The 21,140-nt window shown below is 41.1% G+C and overlaps 1 protein-coding gene across 8 annotated transcripts in view; it reads right to left on the minus strand.

Moving 5' to 3' along the window:
• The window catches only part of Inpp4b (inositol polyphosphate-4-phosphatase type II B), a 726,443-nt gene that overhangs the window by 233,959 nt on the left and 471,344 nt on the right, over positions 1-21,140 (minus strand). For all 8 annotated transcript variants that reach the window (XM_037206141.1, XM_037206136.1, XM_037206137.1 and 5 more), the window contains one exon: positions 8,916-8,966. In XM_037206141.1, coding sequence (XP_037062036.1) covers positions 8,916-8,966 — 51 coding nt within the window. The remainder of the gene's footprint in view (positions 1-8,915; positions 8,967-21,140) is intronic.

Consider the following 21,140-nt stretch of genomic DNA (forward strand, 5'->3'; position numbering starts at 1 on the left):
GTCACCAAGGACTGGAAATTCTGAGCTCATAGTGTTAGATGGAAAAATACTGGGTCAAACCAGAGGATGTAAGGAGCAATGGTATAAGTCTGAATGGAAGCTGAAAACCGACAGCAGGGGCTTATCAACAGAATACAGAATCCGAGTGACTAGTGTGGTAGTATTGTGTTCCCCAAAATATTGTGTACCCTAATAAATTTATCTGGGGTCAGAGAACAGATAGCCACTAGATACAAAGGCTAGAAAATGGTGGCACTCACACCTTTAATCCTAGCATTCCAGAGATAGAAATCCCTCTGGATCTCTGTGAGTTCAAGGCCACATTGGAAAGAGCCGGGCATGGTGACTCACGCCTTTAATCCCAGAAAGCGAGCCTTCAATCCCAGGGAGTGGTGGTAGAAAGCAGAAAGATATATAAGGTGTGAGGATCAAGAACTAGAGGCATTTTGGCTGGTTAAGCTTTCAGGCTTTGGAGCAACACAATTCAGCTGAGATTCATTCTGGATGAGGACTCAGAGGCTTCCAGTCTGCGGAAACAGGACCAGCTGAGGAATTGGCAAGGTGAAATAGCTGTGGCTTGTTTTGTCTCTCTGATCTACCAGCATTGACCCCAGTAACTCGCCTCGGGTTTGATTTTATTAATAAGAACTTTGAAGATTCATGCTACAGACTGGTGAATAGGCAGAGGGCAGGGCATGCACCAAGCCCACCCAGGCACTTGAACTCCCTCCTCAGAGAGCCTCTGGAGCAGACACCGACAGAAGGCACTGTCTCTCCTCCTCTCTGCGGGTCTCTAGTCATTGTTTCTTCTCCATTTGTATTAAACACCACCTGATATATATAATATGGCTTATCTTGAAACCCTGGAAATAATTAAGACTTCAAGTTCTACAAGGATGATTATTTTCTGTTGTACTTTGCTGAATGCACACTAGACTTGGGAACAAAATGTTAACTGGCAATGAACGAGAGACTGATGGAGCCCAGTTTTCAAGTAAGTGACTCACACATTTATTTTTGAGATCAGATCTTGATCAATAACCTAGAAATCACAACATAGCACATGGTAGCCTTTTGTCTCAGGCTCCTAAGAGCTGGAATTACAGGCATGTACTATCATACCCAAGTCAATCAAGTTCTTTTAATACATGGGGGAGACATTTCTTGCAGTTATTTATAAATCACCATAACTCACAAAAATGAGAATGAGATAATATAGCAGAACACCATTCCAGCAATTTGCATTTTAAATCTTTGTAAATGTATATTTTGCTTTTTTAAAAAATAATATGTATTTGTATTTGGGGTTGGGTGTATTCATGTGCATTCAGGCTTCCCTGGAAAGCTGGATTCCTGTGAAGTTGGAGTTAGAGTTGTGAGCTGCCAAGTGGATGCTGGAAATCAAGTCCGGGTCCTCTGAAAGAGGAGCAGGTGCTCTTAACCCCTGAGCCATCTCTCTAGACCACACTATAAACTTAAAAAGCATATCCAGTTCACATTCTCTTTCATTGATAATTAGGAGTTTTAACTTAAATTCCTATATCCCATTCTATTCATTATTTACCTTCCAATAAAATTCTCAACAGCTTGTGAATTTCATGAAGCCCCTGACTTTCTAAGCTTGTTTGCTGCACCCTTGAAAATCGTGTACGTCTGGAGGAATGTAGAATAAAAGAACACATGCATGATACCATGGTGGCCTTTCAGCCACAAAGCAGCAATAGCCCCAGACTTGGATTCTGCAGCTAGAGACAGGTGGAATGGCTAATCTGAGCTATGAGCTACGGCCACACCATAAGGCACAGCTGCAAGCGAGGTTGGTGACCACAGCAAGGGCTGGCTCTGTCTGCCGGACCAGGAGCCCTTCCGGAAGCATAGCTGCAGCCAGTCAGTCTCAGAGACAATCCGGGGCTGCAAACAGAGGGGCGTGTGTCATGAATTATGCTCTACGGTGAGCATACACAGTGTGCCACGGCCGATGACCTGAGGCAAGCACTCCCGTCAGAACTGCTGGCCCAGGCTTGATCTCAGGCTTGATCCGACACTTCAGAGCCTTCCAAAATAAGACACATTAAAAATTAGTGCTGGTAAAGGCCTGAGAGCATGCCTGCCAAATGAGATGAGAAGTTACTTAGTTAGAAAAGTTTATTTTATTCAGTATCTAAGTTTATCTAGGGACTTGATGTTGGATGAAATGAACTATCGGAAGGCCCAATTTTGTTAAATTGTCTTTATTTACTCACATTCTAATTAAAATATAATTATGTCACTCCCCCCAGATCCCTCCACATCCCTTCTCTCTAAGCTCTTCCATGCTGTACCACTCTAAAACTGATAGCTCATTTTTCTTTAGCGTTGTCTGTCTGTCTGTATGAATGTATGTGTGTATGTATCTACATGCACATTAACATATGTGACTGCCCATGGAGAGGGGAAAAACAACACAAAATGCTAATGTAAAACCACAGTGATACAGAGTGATATTTGTCCATATACATATAGTATATGTATATATATATATGCTATGTTATAACACTGTAACACCAAATAAAAGAATATATGTAAACACAATAAATTTCACAAGGTCCCTAACTTTGTTCAACTTGTGTATGAAATTGTGTAGGTCTGAGTGACTCTAGAATAAAGCAAACTAAACATGCCGTGACATTATGACAGTCTCTTTAGCCATCAAGTAGCAATTGCCAGATATATTCATGTATTTATTATTATATATTTGTGTATTATATATAATATATAAACAAATTCATAAATACAGTTTTATGTGTAAATATAATGTGTATGTGCAGAGTTTATTTTTATTGTTTGTATGCATATGGTTTCAGGGCTGACCACTTTGCAACAGATTCTCCAATCCAGGTGCTCATCTCTGGAAAAGGCTAATTCTCCCTTTCTCAGGAGTCATCGGCTGTCTGTAAACTCTGTTCAGGGGTGGGGGCTCTGTGAGGTCTCCCCCTTCCGCTATAACAAGCCTGCTGATCTGTGCCATCGTTCAGGTCTACTTCTGGAACATTTCTAAGACAGGCAGTCACACAGCAGACTTCCTGGTCCCCTGGCTCTTACAGTCTTCCTGCCCCTCTTCTGTGATGTCCCCTAAGGTTCCATTTTTAAAATAGGATATTATTGTTTTACAATGTAACACCAAACAGGAGAATTATCTATACATTTACATTCCTGTATGTTTCTGTTGTCTTTATTTGTATGCTTTTTACCTCATTATAAGCCAACATAGGATCCTCCTGACCCCCAGTCCCCAGAGAGAAACAAACTGTCCACCTATGTGAACACTCACTGGACACATTGAAAGAGCATCAATTGGGGAAAAATCAGTCTTCTTTCTTTCTGAGATCTGAATAGCCACAGAGAGGGTACAAACAGCACACAATGTTCATGTAAAACAATAATGATATAGAGCATTATTTCAAGCATAAAGTAATCCAGACAGAACCCTAGTAGCTGTGTGAGGAGAGCGGACCATGCATCATGGACACTGACCCAGGGACTGAGATGACACACCCACAGGTCTGCTGCCTTAGAGGTGTCTCCTGATCACCCAATGGGGAGGATAGAGAGTTTGAAGAAGGAGGGGAGGAAGAAGATGGTGAAGAGGAAGAAGGGGGATAAAGAGTGGGGGGACTAGGGGGAGAAGGAGAGGAGGAAGGGGAGAGAATAAAGAAGCAAGAGAAAGACAAGGGGAAGATGGAGAGGGAGGGAGAGAAGATGAGGAGAAGGCGGCTTATTTATTATTTAGTTGAAAAGTATCTGTAATACAGAAATAAAAATATATATGCAAAAGTAAAAATTTGATTCAGGTGAAATCTAATGAGAAGGAATCTAAATATGATAAAAATAGAAGATATAAAGGCTATGATGTCCTATGCAGTTACTACTGTTGAGAAATATTACACATGACAATTTGCTCACATTTGTGTTAGCACATGTGAAATATTTACAAGCACTGTCTATAAGCAGAGGGAATTGCTGGAGTCCATAAGAATAATCAGTCTTGCACACAGCCACAGTAATTCAGGTTCAGGAAGCCATGTTAGACCAGGTTAGTACCCTAGTCTCTTGCTCTCTACCCAGCATCTTTTCATCCATAGTATGCTGTGCCTAGATTCCAGGGCAATTCCCTATCCTGATAGACTCTTTGTTTGCACAATTCATAGCTCTGACTGCCCTTGCCTGCTCCTGACAATAGAGCACTCCCAAGTATCATCCCGGGGAAGACGATCATTTCAGCACACCATTTCAGTCACTCACTGGCTGGAGAGAATAGCCAGGTGAAAAAGAGGTCATCAATAGCTCTTCCTGGAATCTCCACATAGGGAATGTGGGGCCAAAAATTTATCCTGATGCACTCTGTAGGGACATAGAGCATGTTGTAGATAGACAAACAGCTCACAAGACTTGAGACCTCATGCTGTATGTCCACAACGGCTTCCTTGATCAGTATTAAGGATGCTGGCTGAGATATAGAACCATCCTCAGTGCCACAAGATGGCAAACCTCCTTCATGAAGGCTTCTCACAGCCTTAACTTGGACGTTAGTCCTTTTTACTACTATTTACAGGGTTCTCCTCAAAATATTTCAACTACTATATAGAGCTGTATTACACAAATGGATTAGTTACTAGTTTAATAGCTTAAAATGTGACTACTCCATGTAGAGGGATCAATAAAACTTAAAATGTCCACTGGGTTTAGAAAACTCAGCATGGCAAATAGAAACATGGACTATAACTTCGTATTATATTGAGCATATTTTTAAAATATATTATTTGGCATATATTGAGTTAAGTAAAAATACAATTAAGTTAGTCTATTTCTTTAAAACTATTTAAAAACCTAGCTACTGAACATTTTTAAATGACATAAAACAATAATTTTAAAAATTACATGTGGCAAATCTTATATGTTACTCATTTAATTTTGACTGGACACTGCTACATTGCAGATTAAATGAGTTGACCTTTCTTATAAAGCCATATGTATGTGTATTTATAATTATATAATGTATACATAAGATGTACATATACATAATCATAGAATAAGAAATTTTATAGCCTGGGAATTTGTCTTCACTGTCAACCATAATGAATTTGGTTGCATGGTGTCTCACTCTACAATAAGAACTGTTAATATTGATAACAGCATCATAAAGAAAAAATGGAGGCTAACTATTAGGAGTTTATGAATAACCCCCAAACCAAACTAAAGAGTATTTTATGATGGGTCATCCACAAAAGAATTGTGTATTTGTTATAAATATGGTTCCGAAGGTCTAAGGGCACAAATTTGTATCTATTTGACTAAATCCCGGGAAAGGTTTGGATATACCCAGTAAATGTTGCTGAAGTATGCTCAGAAATAAACGGAACACAATTGTAGGAATCGCAGCAACAGCTTTCAGCTTATGTTGGGATGGGTGTTCTTAGTACATCATAAGGACAGAGTCGCTATCAGCACTGTGTTCTTGACCAATAGCGTCAACTCTCAACCCCGTTAGTAGCATTCAAGGAATTATTCTGAAAATTGATGGGATATGTAATAAACAGTGGTCCTTCACAGGCGCTCAACATGTGTTAAATCTTCACTATGCAGAATAACATGACTTAGTTTGTCAAAAATTCAAGCTATGTTGACTCATCCTTATTTAAGGTAATTCTTTCTGAGATTGATTTAATGATCCTTGTTTAACAACTGATTGGAGTGCTGATATCATAAAACATGCTCGATTTTCTCATGTTAGTATGATCATTTCTAGACTCTCCTCTGCTTTGTCTGTGATTTGTCCTCATAGGGCTCTAAAAACAATGGAAAGTAGTTAGTAGATCAAAAGGAATGCTCTTTGATTATTTTATCAAGAGTCGACGTATAAACCTAGAGTGAACCAAGTCAAGAAGTCTTTTTTGCCACAAGCACAGTGCCTAGAAGTGTGCAAATATTACAGAAATCTAATACCCAAATTTCCATTACTAATAGAGTTTTATTTGTTGCTGTTGTTTAAGCAGGAACCATTTGTAGATGCTTCTGGAAGGACTCAGTTTTTCTCAATGACACATAAAGGGCAGAATACCAAACAGGAATTCCCAGTTTATGTTTTCTAAACCTGAAGGAGCACGGTGACCTGAATTTAATATCTTACTCTTCCAAATAGGAAGATAAGGAATATATTATTTGACATTGTGGTCAGAATGCACAATACCATATGAAAAGAAGCAGAAAATGGATAGTCTCATGTTCACATTCCTTTTGTGTGCTTATGATACTGGGAACATTTCTCAAGATTAAACAAACAAACAAAAAAACTACTAACCGATTCCTTTTAAGTCAGTTTGCCATTTTCTGTACTCTGAATGGCTGACTGGTTCAACAGTCATGTCACAGAATCTCAACTAAGACTTCTATTTGAGACCAGGAATTGCAGCTGAGTTTTGTCAAAGAAGGGACATGGTATCAGAGGCACCCCATCTCAGGTTCAGGAAACCTTCATTAGGAGCCGGGACCCATAGTGCTGGGAATAAAGTGCTGAGAGGAAATAAGTTTCACAGAGCTGGCCAATCATCCACCCTCAAGACCTCCCATTAAAAAAATGTAGGGTTATGGTAAAGAAGGCTGGAGTTTCAGGTGTACTGCCTAGGTGCTGGGTCTCTCTCCTAATTGTTCTCTAAGAAAACATTTCTATGCCCAAGGCTAGTAGTGTTTTGTCCTAAACAACAGATTGGAGGCATCAAAACCATCTTTCTTCTGTAAGGATGTGGGATGGTCTTCTTTGGGAATCATGGGTAATCTAATGCTGAACGTCATTGGGTTCCATATAAAGGCAGAGTGGAGAGGTGCCTGAACCCGAGAGAGGACACAGCAGTGAAGATGCCTGTGGGGCTTAGATGTGACACAGTAAATGTACAGGGGTTTCACTGGGTCAAGCTCGTGACACAGAAGGTGGCTCCCTGGCATCCCTGTGCTTAGGAGGAATCTTGGCAGAAAGAGTGCAGGGCAGGAATGGGGTTGGACAGTGACAGAGCTGACCCTGAGCCACATCCTCCAGGCTAGGGAAGTAAACAGTAGGGAAAAACACACAGGGTCCCTCGGATCAAATCCACAGGGCAGCTTGACTTTCTGTATTGGCCATACTGAGGACTCTGACAGGTGTCAGAACCACAAAAAAGGCCATACCCTCACCCTGGCAAATGCAGAGCAGTCCCTGTCCCTACCCCTCTATGTCACAGCCTGAGCAATAAAAAGGGCACAAACATGTAAAACTCTTGGCAATGGCTGGAGTTACAGAGATGTGATTGTCATGGAAAAGGGTGGGAAGATGGGGCAAAAATAAAATAAAATAAAATCAATCGTCAATAAATTGATAAAAAATTAAAAGTTCACACATTTAAGTCAAGATATTATTAAGTCAAAAACAAGTGTGCAATTGAAAACGAGCAACTTGGGGGACAGGGAATTAGAGTAGAAAATTAAACCAACTCATTACTTGAACCTCAATAAATAAGTGGAACTCTCTAATAAAACACTGTATTAGTTATATCACGGGTTAAAATTTTCTGGGGTTCTGGGGTTTTACAAAGGCAGTCTAGGTGTGGTGAGGGCATGCCCTGGAGCCTGGTTTGCAGGAGGCCGTGGTTGGTGGCCGGATGGTGACTGTGGCTCAGAGGCAAGACAGAACAAGTGCAGAGTAGCACCAGGGTCAGCAGAGGCCCCGCCTGTGGCTCCTCCTCGGCTGGGAAGAGCTTGCTGGGCCCTTTGCGAACTAGAGTACAAAGAGCGCGTGTGGCCTGAGGCCCCACCGACACCAGTGATGGAAGAGCAGTGACGGGAGCACGTACAGGCAGAACACCAGCAGTGGAGGTGCCGTGGTCTCTGGAGGCCCGACGCTCTGGTGGGGAGTAAGGGAGAGAATGCCCCAGCCTGCCTCCCTTCTCCTCTGTCCCAGCAGATGCTCTGTGAACTGTCATTCTGCTCAGCCAACTTGCACTTCAGCGTGTGCTTTTGAAAGATCCCGTTGGTACAATGGCAAGCGGCCACTTTCGATGAGAAGAATTGAATAGCACCTCGGCCCTCGCGCCTTGCGCAGTGGAAGAAGGCTGGCAGGTTCCTGAAAGATTTCTAAATGAGCTCTCAGTCACCTACTTTACTCCTGAGTGTAGAGGCCTCGGGGATTCTGCGGTGGGGGCTGTTTGTTCAGATTCTCCCACCGCCAACTCTGGCCTTGTCCAAGCAGAAAACACTGGAATCTTGCTCTTTCACAGGTTACAGATGCAGTGTCAGGCAGCCCTCAGTGGGTGCTCGATGCTGCACTAAACAGACACGGTAGCGTGCTGCTTGATTCGCATCCTAGGCAGCAGGAAGAAGCATCCTGTCTTGACTAGCTCTCTGGCACTCTGCTGCGATTTCCCTGGCCCCCCAGGAGTCCGGGGGTGCTGGCTTACAGTTGCAGTTCTGTAGGACAGTGTCTAGGCTCATCTCTCCCCATCTAAACTAAATAAGAAACTCCTTTAAGAATGGATTATTTCCGCCGGGCAGTGGTTGCGCACGCCTTTAATCCCAGCACTCGGGAGGCAGAGGCAGGCGGATCTCTGTGAGTTCGAGGCCAGCCTGGTCTACCAAGTGAGTTCCAGGTAAGGCGCAAAGCTACACAAAGAAACCCTATCTCGAAAAAAAAAAAAAAAAAAAAAAAAAAAAAAAAAGAATGGATTATTTCCAAGAGACAAGAGATGAATTCTGCTCAACTCAGCGACCAAACAAGGTTGACTCTTCAAATAGTCACACCCTGGGAACTCACATGCTTTTGGCAGCTATCAGGCAGACAGGAAGTCAGAGAAAATCCACAGCATTAATTTTCAAACAATGTGTGTACCTTTGGAGTTATAAGAAGCACCTACCCCAACTTCTGGCGGGGGATCCTTGCGCTCCGGAAGGACACTGGTTCGAATCTATGGAGAAAAACAAACATTTCCTCTGTGACTTCTGAATAGAAACTTGGGCAGAAGTTTCACACAGTCCTGGGCTTCTGTTCTCTTCTTCTGATGTCAATTCAAACTTGTGAGTTAATCATCAATGAAAACACCTGCCCTCAATGTCCACTGCAGGGCAATAAAGCTGTCTTTTTACAGTCCTAAAGCTTCCTGGCTTTTGGAGAAGACATAGCTCCTTAACCCTCACCCATCTCGTCCTTGTCGGAAGCAGACATCTGGGACTGAAGTGAATCGCCTTTTATTTCCTTCAAAACCAGCTTTCATTCACTGTCCCAAAGGAATGATAGAATGGGAGAAAGTAATTCCATGCATGCTGGACAACTGTTCTCTGAACAAAAGAGCCAATGCCCAAGCTCCTTCTAGGAGATTCCTTCCCTGTGAAAACGCTGGGCCATAGGATAGGGCAGTCACATCTGAATTAATTTGAAAAGTAAGTTTCATGCAGTGGTAAAAGGATCAAACACCAGTCACCAGGAGAAGCGTACCACATGAATATTCCCAGTGAACATGAACACTTTGGATAATTAGACATGCACATATTACTGAGGGGTGGTTATCTAACCTTGTTTTTAGCTAGAGTTGTGGGGGTATTTTTAAACTATTTGTGTTCATCCTTGCTCCTGGATTTTCTGAGTCTGGTATGTAGCTACTGAGCCTAGTTCTCCTGAGGACAATAAAAAGTTCCAAGTGGGAGAGAGATATTACCTTTCTCATGTAAGAGAAAAGGAAGCAAGAACAAAGAAGCCTGGCATAACAGCCATTGAAATAAAATGGGATGATCCAGTTGAATGGATGCAGGGCAACAGGAAACTGTGACCTGTTTAACTGGAGAGCAAGAGTCGTCAGGCATGGGAATGGATGAACAGACAAGAAGTAGGTCATGGAAAATGTTTCTTGAGGTCATTCTAAGAAAACCCTTTAGAAGCACAGCCTGTGAGTCCCTGAGGTTCTGATACACCTGAGTATTAACAGGTCAATGGTCCCAAGAAGAAGGGGTGGCTACAATATCCCTGGCATGTTAAAGGCTTCATCCAGCTTTTATGGCCTGTGGCTCTTTAACACAGTCTCCATGTCAGAATAAATTCATGTGCTACGGCAGAACATGCCTTAAGGCTCTTCATTTCTTATGACAGATCCAGTTCAATCACTTGTACAATTTCTCAGTCATTGTACCGCCAAGGTGTTTACCAGTGAGCAAAAGCAACACCAGGAGGGATGCCCAGAGTGTGAACAACACAATGTACAGCAGGTGCTCAGCTCAGAATGCGCGAGGGAAGGCTGCCTTGCCGAGAGTTTGGTAGCTTGGTAGCTGCACGGATGCTCCTTGGCCAAGTTCACTATTAAGTCTCATTATCTGAGAACTGTCAGCTATCCTCAGAACGATGAGGAAAATATATAAATATTGAGCTGTTAGGGATCATGGAGAGCACATACACACACACACACACATATACACACACACACATCATAAGCAATTGTCCATAAGTGCAGCCTTGTTCCTTGTTCCTTTCTTCAAAGTTCGCAGACTATGAAGACAATATATCATAGGTATGTATATGTGTATATATATATATGCAACCTATGCACATATATACACATGCTATTCGCATTCTTTTTCAAACTACTGACTCCCAAAATCATTCTCAAAAGGGAAATACTTGTATTGAGAAAGACAATGGAAAGTGACAGAAAGTAGTGAGGCTCCACCTGCACAGGACTGATAAAATAGTTGATTCAGGGAATATTATGTGCATACAGAGAGACAAAGTTAGAATAATATTAACAATTCCAACACGGCCCATTAAACTCTGATATTCATGTGATTTTTATGATTCCTCATAAATATGAATAAGCTATAGAAGAAAGAAGATTCTTTATCTCAAGTCATATGCATAAAAAATTAAAGGTATCACAGACTGGTTTGCTCTGTTCTGTGTATGGGTGTTTTTATGTATGTAGGGGAGGGAGGGGAGGAGTAGGAGAAGACACAGAAAATGAATTTAATATTTATTTTGAATAGTAGGAGGTCAAGTGCAGGTTTTTGCACAGTGTTAAAATGTTGGAGTTGATACTGTTGATGTCCTGGCACAGCTTTCCTTACATGCCATGTGTCCTATTGCCCATCTCCTCTTCTGCATGGAGGAGAACAGTGGTGTGCCAGTGAATAGGGGCCTGTCCTTCTCTCTGGGGTTTTACTGTCTAGGGGCTGTGACAAATGTAAAACGTCCACATACAATAGCACAAGTGTTACAATAGAAATGTCCACTTTGGCTATCAGTGTTTAGACAGAAGACTAAAGATTCAGCCTGTGGCTATCAGGGGAGGCTGCACAGCAGAGGTGCTCGGGGTCTTGAGAAATGGGTAGGAGTTCTCAGCAAGGAAGAGCACAAGGGAACATGAAGGGTGTAAGGTGGTAGGTATGCACCATATAGCAGGTGAGGCCCAAATGCCTTTGCACAGTCTTTCTTCCTGAGGATGCTTCAGGGAGCCTGCAAGGAAGAGACTTGATTTAAATAAGTTTGGAGAAGTAGATCGGCCCCAAAATGTGTAAGGCCATGATGTTATATAATTGGAACCTTTTTATTTATATACTTCTCCCAGGCAACAGAAAGCTGGGGAAGGCTTTGGGGGCAAGCATTTGAATTATCCCAAGTCCTTCTGAGAGCTCTGAGCCTCTGCCCTTCAGCCTTTCTGTTGGCTTGTGAGATTAGTGTAGGTCACTGTACTGTATCCTTTTCAGCCCTTGGAGCTGTCCTGGGCTAGAGAGAGGAGGTAAGGAGTGAGAGGAAAACTAAGGAAGTGGAATAAACGAGGCAGGAAAGGGGTGAGGTGAGAGGAAAACAGGCAGAAGACAGAGGGGGTGAGGACAGAGTAACTGGGATGTGGGAGAGGGCAGGAGTGTGCGACTCACGACACAGTTCTGCACAAAACTGGATGTGGCCTCTAGGCTTCCAGCGGAAGAAGATATGGAGCCACGGCTGTTAGTGAAGTATTTGGAATGTTCTGGTTCCTCACCATGTCATGCCTCCTGAGAATTAACGGCCTTCCTTGGGAATTCACTTTTCCCTTTTTCGGTCTTATTAACATTTTTTTCCTCCTGAATGTCTCCAATGTGCTTCTTTTAGAATTTTTCCAGAGCAACAACAACAAAAGTTTATCCAACTATATAATTGAAGCTCTCATGGCTTTGATCTAGAGTTTTATGACAGCAAATGAATCAAGGTGGACCAGGTGATATGTGCGACCCGATGCATGCTCACACTCTGAGTATCATCGTCTTATCCCCTAAGTTCATGTAAAGGAAATTGCTTTCCTGTCTTTTCTTACCCTCTGTCAACCCCAGAAGTTCAAGGTTCACATATGTTAACTTTGAAATGATAAATATAGGTAGTTAACTTTGATATGATAACCACAAGCTAGCAGGTAGGGAAGTCATCCTGACTCTCTCATCAACTCCCTGCAGAATACTTTGCTAACTTTCAAAGCATTAAGGAACTGTCAGACTATGACTCCAATAGGTGAACGCAGCACATTCAAGCTCAAATCCACAGAGGAAAACTCCGGAAGTGAGTGAATCTTATTATACAGAACATGGGTGCTGCTGTCCTGGGGTAAAGACTGCTGCATTTTCACTGGTGAGTAAGTAACTGAGCATGTGGCAATGGGCTGTGCTGGAGATCCAGGCCAGCCAAGGAGAAGGTCATGCTATCAAGAGTCTATGTTCCTGGCTGCTTTCCCTGGACCTCTGGTTGGTCCATTTCTACACCAGTAGACAAGGAAGGAGCAACCTCCTCTAGATAGACACAGATGAAATGGGGAAGTTGGAGATCATCTGGGAGGAATACCCATGAAAGAGCCTCTGTCCTCCACCAAGAATGTGGTCTAACTTGGTAATGTATTTGGAAGTGAACTGCATATAGAATCAGTCTTTATTTCTTAATATAAATGTTGCTCTAGACCTCTGTGCGTCTTGACATTGTCTTGCTCCACTTTGATGAGGAATGTGCCTACCTTGATATTAAAATATGAAACCATGATGGGGATAAAATATCTACTTCCTTCTGTAATATGAACATTCTGTAAGGAAGTGTCTCGGGACTCCCTTCACTCAGGTATGACCCTGTGACTCAATCCCACAGTCACAGTGTATATCAGGAATAGCTGTTGCATTCACAGTGGGGTTTCTCAAGAGGCCACAGTATGCCATCTTAGTTGTCTCTTTGTTCTAGTGGCCAGTAGTCAGGTCATCCAATTATCTGGTAGTAGACAAAGGGTTTATTTACTTCGTGACTCACTGTGTCACTCTACAGCTTCCATGATGAGATTTTTCCTTTTTTCTTTCTTTTTTTTCTCTTAAATTCTATTTTATTTTATTAGGGGGCAGGTTGCGAGAGCAGAGGGTAGATAGGAAGGGATGGTAAATGAATGGGATGGAGATGAGTGATGTGAAAGACACAAAGAGGAAATAAAAAGATATTAAGAAAAAACAAGAAAATTCTTTGTACCAAATTCTTCTCACACAGCAGATCTTTGTCTTCAGAAAAAAATCTCTTCCCTCTTATAATCTTACTTGAGCAGGTCAGGGTATTCTCAAAACACCTCTCCTTTCTCTTTAATTTAAAACAGACTTATTAAAACTGATACAAAAATATAAATATAAACACGTATATGAATACCAATTTGGATCACATGGTATTTGGGCATGGTATGTATGTATGTGTTACTATATTACATACTGTTTGTGGTGCTGGGGACAGTACTCAGCACCTAGTACCTCACACTAGGTAAGAACTGTGCTACTGAATTATAACCAGCCCTACATGGTGCTCAAAATCAAGTTAAACACTGCCATCTCCCCAAACACACGTCATTTCTTTATCATGGAAACATTAAAAACCCTTCTCCTTTTGAAATCGATAACATCTAACTGCTACATGTACCACTCTGTTATGCAGTGGCCCACTGGGATGTCCCGCCTCTCTGTCAATCTTCCCTACCCGTGGCCACCTGAACTCTCCCCAACATGCTGTAACCACCATTTTACTCTCAGCGGCTGTGACATGGTCTCTCTTATAAAGGAAGCCGTGAAGACTGACGGGACCATGGGACTAATGCTATCATGTCATAGTTCTGGGAATTTTTCTGGAATATGTGGCACAGAAGGAGGATCAAACAGCCCACTTTAAGATTCTGCCTCCCACAGTGACCACTCAATGAGCTTTCAGCATGAGACACAAGGGTGATTGATGATCATAACTGTCTCAGAAGCCAGCGGAATTTACAGTTCTCATTTGTTTCTAATGGAAGTTTACAGTCAGATTGTAGTTAGGATGAAATAAAGCAAAATAGTTTATGCTAAATCGTTGTTTCCTAATTAAATCTCACCAAACACATGGCAAGCACTTAGTATGGTCTAACCACCATTATACATATTGCAGTTCTCAGAAAGTTAAAGGTTAATAAAACAAACGGTTTTTTTTTTCATGTTGGTATTTGGGGGGCTTTTAAGGGGGGGTGTCATCTTGGGGTTATTTTGCTTTTTGTTTGTTTTGTTTTGTCTTGTTTTGTGTTTGTTTGTTTGTCAATCTACAGGCAATAAGAATGACCTGGATAATTAAGTGTCAAACGTCCAAACGTAATGGATAATAATTTTTAATTTTCTAAAACTCATCAGTGAGTCTGGGCTAGTACATGATTTCACTTTTGCTCAATTTTTTAAAGTAGAGGACATGTGACATATGTAAACTTAAGTGATTTTGACAACAAAATGAACCTCACAACGTGGAAATATGATTCTCAATATTCTAGAACCATACTTAGAATTTCTGAATCCTGAATACTTCTAGTTCACTAGCTCATTTGTGAGGATCATAAAGCCATTGTAACAAACCCAGGGGCAAGAGACAGGTTCCCTCCATGTGGTCGTCTGAATAAGAATGGCCCCCATAGGCTCATGTATTTGAAAGCTTGGTCTTTAGGTAGAGGCACTACTTCAGGGATTAGGAGGTGTGGCCTTTTTGGAGAAAGTGTGTCACTGAGGGTGGGCTTTGGGATTCAAATGCTCAAGCCAGGCTCAGTGCCTCTCTTCCTGCTGCCTGCCAGTCTGGATGTAGAACTCTCAGCTACCTCTCCAGCACCATGTCTGCCTGCATGCTGCCATGTTTCCTGCTCTGATGATAATGGACTGAACCTCTGAAACTGTAAGCCACCCCAGTTAAATGCTTTCCCTTATAAGAGTTTCTGTGGTCATGGTGTCTCTTCACAGCAATTGATTAAACACTCCATGAAAGGTATGATCTTGATACGAGATAATAGGAATTGCAAAAGACTGTAAAACATGAAAATTATGTTCAGCAGTCTATAAAGCAGGTATTATTAACATATGAGTCTTGAAGGATAACTTATTATATAAATTATAACATCTAGCTCTAATAATTCTGAAATTCCTAAGATCCCTTCTAATATGAAAAATGAGTAAATCCTAATTCTTTTGTGGAAATTTTATTAATAATATTTACTTGCTTTACTAAGGGGCATACCATGTTTAAATAAAAAAAGTACCTGGGTTTAAGTAGGCATACTTTTAGTGAAAATCATCTCAAAACTCATTAACTAAAATGATTGTTATTAATGTGTTAATAATTGTTCTGTTGCTGGGGAAAAAAGTAAAAAACCTGAGCAAATCAACTTGAAAAGGAGAAAATATTTAATTGTGCTCCTGGTCCATATTGTCCTGTCCTGTGTCTCTGGGCCTGAGGCAAAACAGTACACTACAGTGGAGAGTGGAGTAAAGAAGGTCTGTTTATGTCAGAAAAGGGAAAAAGGCAGATGCCGAGGTCCTAAAATCCCATTCAAGGGCATGTTCCAATGACCCAACTTCCTTCCACCAGGATCTGCCTCCCAGGAGTTCCATCACCACAGGCTGGCAGCCAAGGTTTTAGCACATAGTTCTTGGAGGGCAGTTAATGACCAAGCTGCAACATAAACCTTGACGCGCATTAGAATTAACCATTACCAACATATTCTTTGCACATTATAATTAACTATTACCGACATATTCTTCGCACTTTAGAATTGACCAATACCGACGTATTCTTGTTTCTATGCTCATTTCCATGCCAATTCATCACTGTGCCCTAATATAATTAAATCAAAAGGTACCATGAAAGGACCCAGGCATCAGGATGTTTTCAAGGCTCACTCTCTTTGGGGTTCTAATGTACATCCATAAATAAACAAGAAATGTAGCATGAGAAATTTTAAAAATAGTTTATCTTTCTTTTAACTATGTGTATATGCGGGGAGTGTGGGCACGAGTATCTGAGGAAGCCAGAAGAGAGTTGAAGTTACAGGCAGTTATGAGATACCAAACATGGGTGCTGGGACCAAACTCAGGTCCTCTGTAAGAACAGCAAAACTTCAACCAATGAGCCATCTCTCCAGTGCCAGGATTTCTTTTTTAGACAACATTAAGTGATTAGTGATTACTTTAAATGTCAAGGAACTCCGGAACTCATCATGTGCCTTCTAGCAGGCAACTTACATTTGTTGTTTGCTAAGAAAATGTTTATGGTGGAGATGACTGATCAATTAAGTCAAAGACTGAACTGGGACAGAAAGGAGCAGGAGTTTTGGTACCATTTGGTACTGTCGACTGAACTGTTTTCCCCAAAATTCATACGATGATGCCTTCCTTTCCTCTCAGTACCTCTGAGAATGACCGTGATTGAAGATAGGACTGGACCACTAGTAAAGTGATGAGGCTAAAGGCAGGACCACAGACCTACAGACCTGCAATTAGTCTAACAGCTGTAAGAAAAAATACTTGGAAAGCTCGTGTGCAAAAGACAGCAGGAGAGTGGCTACTCGCAAGCAAAGAGGAGAGTCTTAGAAGAAGCCAACCTTGCCAGGGTCTGTACATTGCACTTCCTAACTATACGACTATGAAAACATCTTGGTTTCTATTATGTCAATATCCATTCTGTGGTGTTTCTCCTGAGCAGCTTGGTAATGACACTGGGTTTGTGTTGTATGACTTTCCAAGATTTAACTGAGATCACGGTTAGTCTTTGGTTCTCAACCCCGGAAGAGCCCACAATTATCTTACAGGGCTTCTGTGTGTCTCTTTAAAAGCATTATACCTCCCACTGCCTCAAAATCTGGCAAATTTCTTTAGCATAAGACTAGCCTGGAATTTGAGTCCTTTTTTGGTCTCCAAGTTTGACACTTCAGCTACACATACAATCCAGAATCTTTGCAGAGTTCTGATTGCCAGGATCTCTGTTCTGTTCAGTGAAACCTTGATATTTCATACTTTCAGTTCCAGCAGGATCCGTGGATGCCTCGAGGTGAGAAATGGCCCTTTTGTCCTTCTGGGTCAACTCACTCCCTCTGTGCTTCTCAACTGTCCTGCGTTTTGTCCTTTTCCCTAGTTTCCAAAGCACTGGGGAACTGTGGGAAATTCCGTTCTGCTCCCCACCCCCATCCTTTGCCTGGTCCCTTAGCCTCCCATCTTTCCAGGAATTCAGTAGATCAGTAGTTTTAAACTAATGAAAACAAAGCTCCTCAGTGAAAACCTTAATGTCTCCATTTCTCACTTAACCCAATAGAAAGACTGAAAGCCTCACTGATTTGTCTTCTTCTATGCAGGCAGAGATCCTTAATGTATAAAATTTTCCATAGATGAAATTTCCTCTATCTGGTCATTTCTGCTCACACAGCTGGATGATATGTTCAAATACACAGATTTTGTCATCTGTCTGGCTCTTCTTCTACATATAGTCAGAGTATTTCTTACTCATATCATACTCCAATAGAATTTGAATGCACGTTGCGTGTGCGTGCGTGTGTGCGTGTGTGTGTGTGTGTGTGTGTGTGTGTGTGTGTGTGTGTGTGTGTGTGTGTCTGGAGATTGAACCCAGGGTCTCATGCATACTGTGTATATGTTCTAGTATGAAGCAATACCCTGATCTCTGAACTTCTTAATATGCAGAAGTTGTTGGAAAGCTAGTGAATCTTCCCAACATGTGACTAAAGGATGAAAAGCTAACCTTTAATAGAGGTCATAAAGTGTGATTGCAACGGTAAATAAAATGATGCCCTTATATGTTAGTTTGTTCATTGAGAAGTCTCTGAATAAACAATTTACAAATTCATATTTATAAATGGCTTTTCTGGTAAATAGGATTTGTTCAAAAGCCTAAATATCATCCAAAAATGATGCAGTAATTGTTGACAATGATAGGCTATCTTGGTTGATACTAGGTAAATGCAATCATCTTTCAAATGCCAAAACACAATGTACCAAATTGTACACATAAAAACATTCTATAGACTTCAATGAAAAATATGAATAGAAGCAAATGTAAGCACAGTTTTAGTTTGCATGCATCCCATGTGCCTAAGATGTTTTTCGTTTCTCTAAGGCAGTGATTTTCACACCACAGATCTCTAGTCACATGGGTCCCCTTACATTGAATGGCTGGCTCTTTAAGACTTCTAATTTCTCTCTATGAACATGCTATGATACTAAAGTCTAGCAAGCACACAGGAGGCCTGTGGTTCTTCAGGTTAATGGTGACTATGATGGGGCTCCTGAGTCCCATAACTCTCAGTATCCCTGCCGTTACCTCCATCTTATTCCATGTCCTTTCCAATGATAAAAGGATCTTTGCACACAGGTGAAAGAATAGGGAACAGTAAAAATGTCTATTTTCTTTCTTCTGAAGGCTGTGTCTGGAAGACCCACCTTCTGCTGAAAATATGAGCTGTCAAAAGAAAGGGTTCAATTCTGTGGGTAAAAGACTTCTCTATGCGGTTCTACTCTGCTCCCCATATGGTTTATTTCTGTATCTTTCCAAACCCAACACTAGGCAAGGAAAGTGAGCATCCTCCAGACATAGATGAGTCCTGCCCTTTGCATTTACCTAAAGTAAAAAGAAAAAAAAATCTCCCCAGAGTGGTGCAGTTGAAAACAACAGATTTTCCTTAAGTACTAAGAAATGTTTAAACATTTCAAATAGAAATAAAGTACAAATAAAGTGCAAAGCCCCTTTGCAATACAAACACATATTCTAAAGTTGGTATCCACAGGTGCTAAAGACAAGAACTGGATCCTGACTAAGCATGTGTTCTCTGGGTGTGAACTCCCATCCTGCTGACTCACTACAGGTAGTCTGTGCCTGTAATGTCCACCTGTCCATCAAGGGTGTGGTGCCCAGCTTGGCTCTATGAAGATGCAGTGGAAACTTCAGGAGGTAAGCCTTAGTGGGATGGCTTGAGGTGGCCGGGGGTGTGCACTTGAAGGGGAGAGTGAATCTGGTTCCTTCTTTTCCCTCCTATTTTCTATCTCCTAGCTGTGAATTGGGCAGCTCTGTTTCTCCACACACTCCTGTCAGATCCACTACCTCACCAAAGACCAAAGACAATGGCACTGATGTAAACCTAGGAACTGGGAATCCAAATCAGCCTTTCTTTGTAAGTTGATTTTCTATGGTATTTTCATGGTGATAGAAAACTAACATGCCCCCCCCCACCAAACTCATGCATGGCTATTACTAGCATGTAAAGTATTTGTAGATCCCAGTTCACTTCCATATATTCTACATCAAGAGTTTGTCAAGTCAGACCTCCATAGTACGTCCATCAGCCTCCCTGTCCTTATCCAGCATCTTAATATACAAACATAATTGTGTCATCATTCTGAAAAGAGAGAAGAAAGTCATTAAGGCTGATTCATTAATCTCACACTAGACCTATGAAAATTAAAGTTGGAGCCTCATTTTTTCTCCCAACACATATTTGAAACAAAGAGCTATGAAGGAAAATTCGGTGCTTAAAGTGATCTAAAAATTTAAAGCAGTGAGGACTATGGATCTATGTATTTCTAAGAACTTTCTACCTTCAAAAGACATAATTGAAAGCTTAGGGTTGGTAAATAAGATAGTGAAAGCAAAGTAAAAAAATAAAAATAAAAAATAAAATTAGGCTCAGGTTTAATTATTTCAGGGATGCATGTGCTAATTTTAATTCAAGGTCACCTCAGTTCTGTGCTGGATTATTATTGCCCATTTTGCAGGTGAGAAAACTGAGTTTTAGAAAATCGAAGGAGTTCCTCCACATCACTTCTTTAACAAGAAGCAGGTTTGATCTCAGATGGTCCTCTTGTGGAGCCCATGCCTCATGGCAGTGTGTCTCTTCAGAGCCAGGACTGATGGTGACTCTAATGGACTTCCCTAGGGTTGCTTAATGAAAAAAATTTAAAACTGAAACTCTATTAGCCTCCAGGAATAGAAACATAAACAAGTGATCACCCTACTAGATTCAAAACCACCATTGTTACATATTAACAGCCCCACAATTAAGACCACAGTCATGAGTCAATTAACAAGCCATTAGACAGAAAACAGTAATATTAACACAGCACATGTCTATTAATCTGTTGCTCCCAGGAAGTCATTATCTCCAATAACTTAAGGCTAAATAATTTCTAGGCAGAATCAAAACAAATGTGGTATTGCCCAAGTATTCCATAAGGTCATTTACAACTTAGAGTTTGTTCATTGTTGTCAAGAGATTATAGAACCCTGTTGAGAAATCATTTATATAGTATACCTTTAAGGCCTATTTTTTTCATGAACTAGAAAATAGAAGGTTAATATGAGGCATGGGATGTAATGGCCAATGCATCTATTCAACAGGTATTGCCTTCCTTTCCAGGCAAAAAGGAGATGGTGGTTCCAGTATGTGGATTCTACTATCGCAATAGATTCCTTCCCCATGGAAATTTTACCAAAGCCTCTAATACTTTGGTTAATAAGTCTCAACACAGGTCCTGATTTGAATTACCTATAGATTTTTTAAATATGCTTATACCAGGGTCTTTGTCCTCACTGATTTAAATTTTTAGATCACTCTAAGCACCGAATTTTCCTTCATAGCTTTTTGTTTCAAATATGTGTTGGGAGAAAAAATGAGGCTCCAACTTTAACTTTCATCTTACAATAGACAAAAATCAAAGTAGCTTTTCCACCAAGACATATGAGTGATGAGTGGAGAGATTAGCATTTCAACATAAATTTGCTATTTCCTAAGCCAATGCTTAGGCCTGCGATCATGTAGAAAGTGACAGTA

The sequence above is a fragment of the Peromyscus leucopus genome, chromosome 5 (genome assembly GCF_004664715.2).
Source record: "Peromyscus leucopus breed LL Stock chromosome 5, UCI_PerLeu_2.1, whole genome shotgun sequence".
Lineage (NCBI taxonomy): Eukaryota > Metazoa > Chordata > Mammalia > Rodentia > Cricetidae > Peromyscus > Peromyscus leucopus.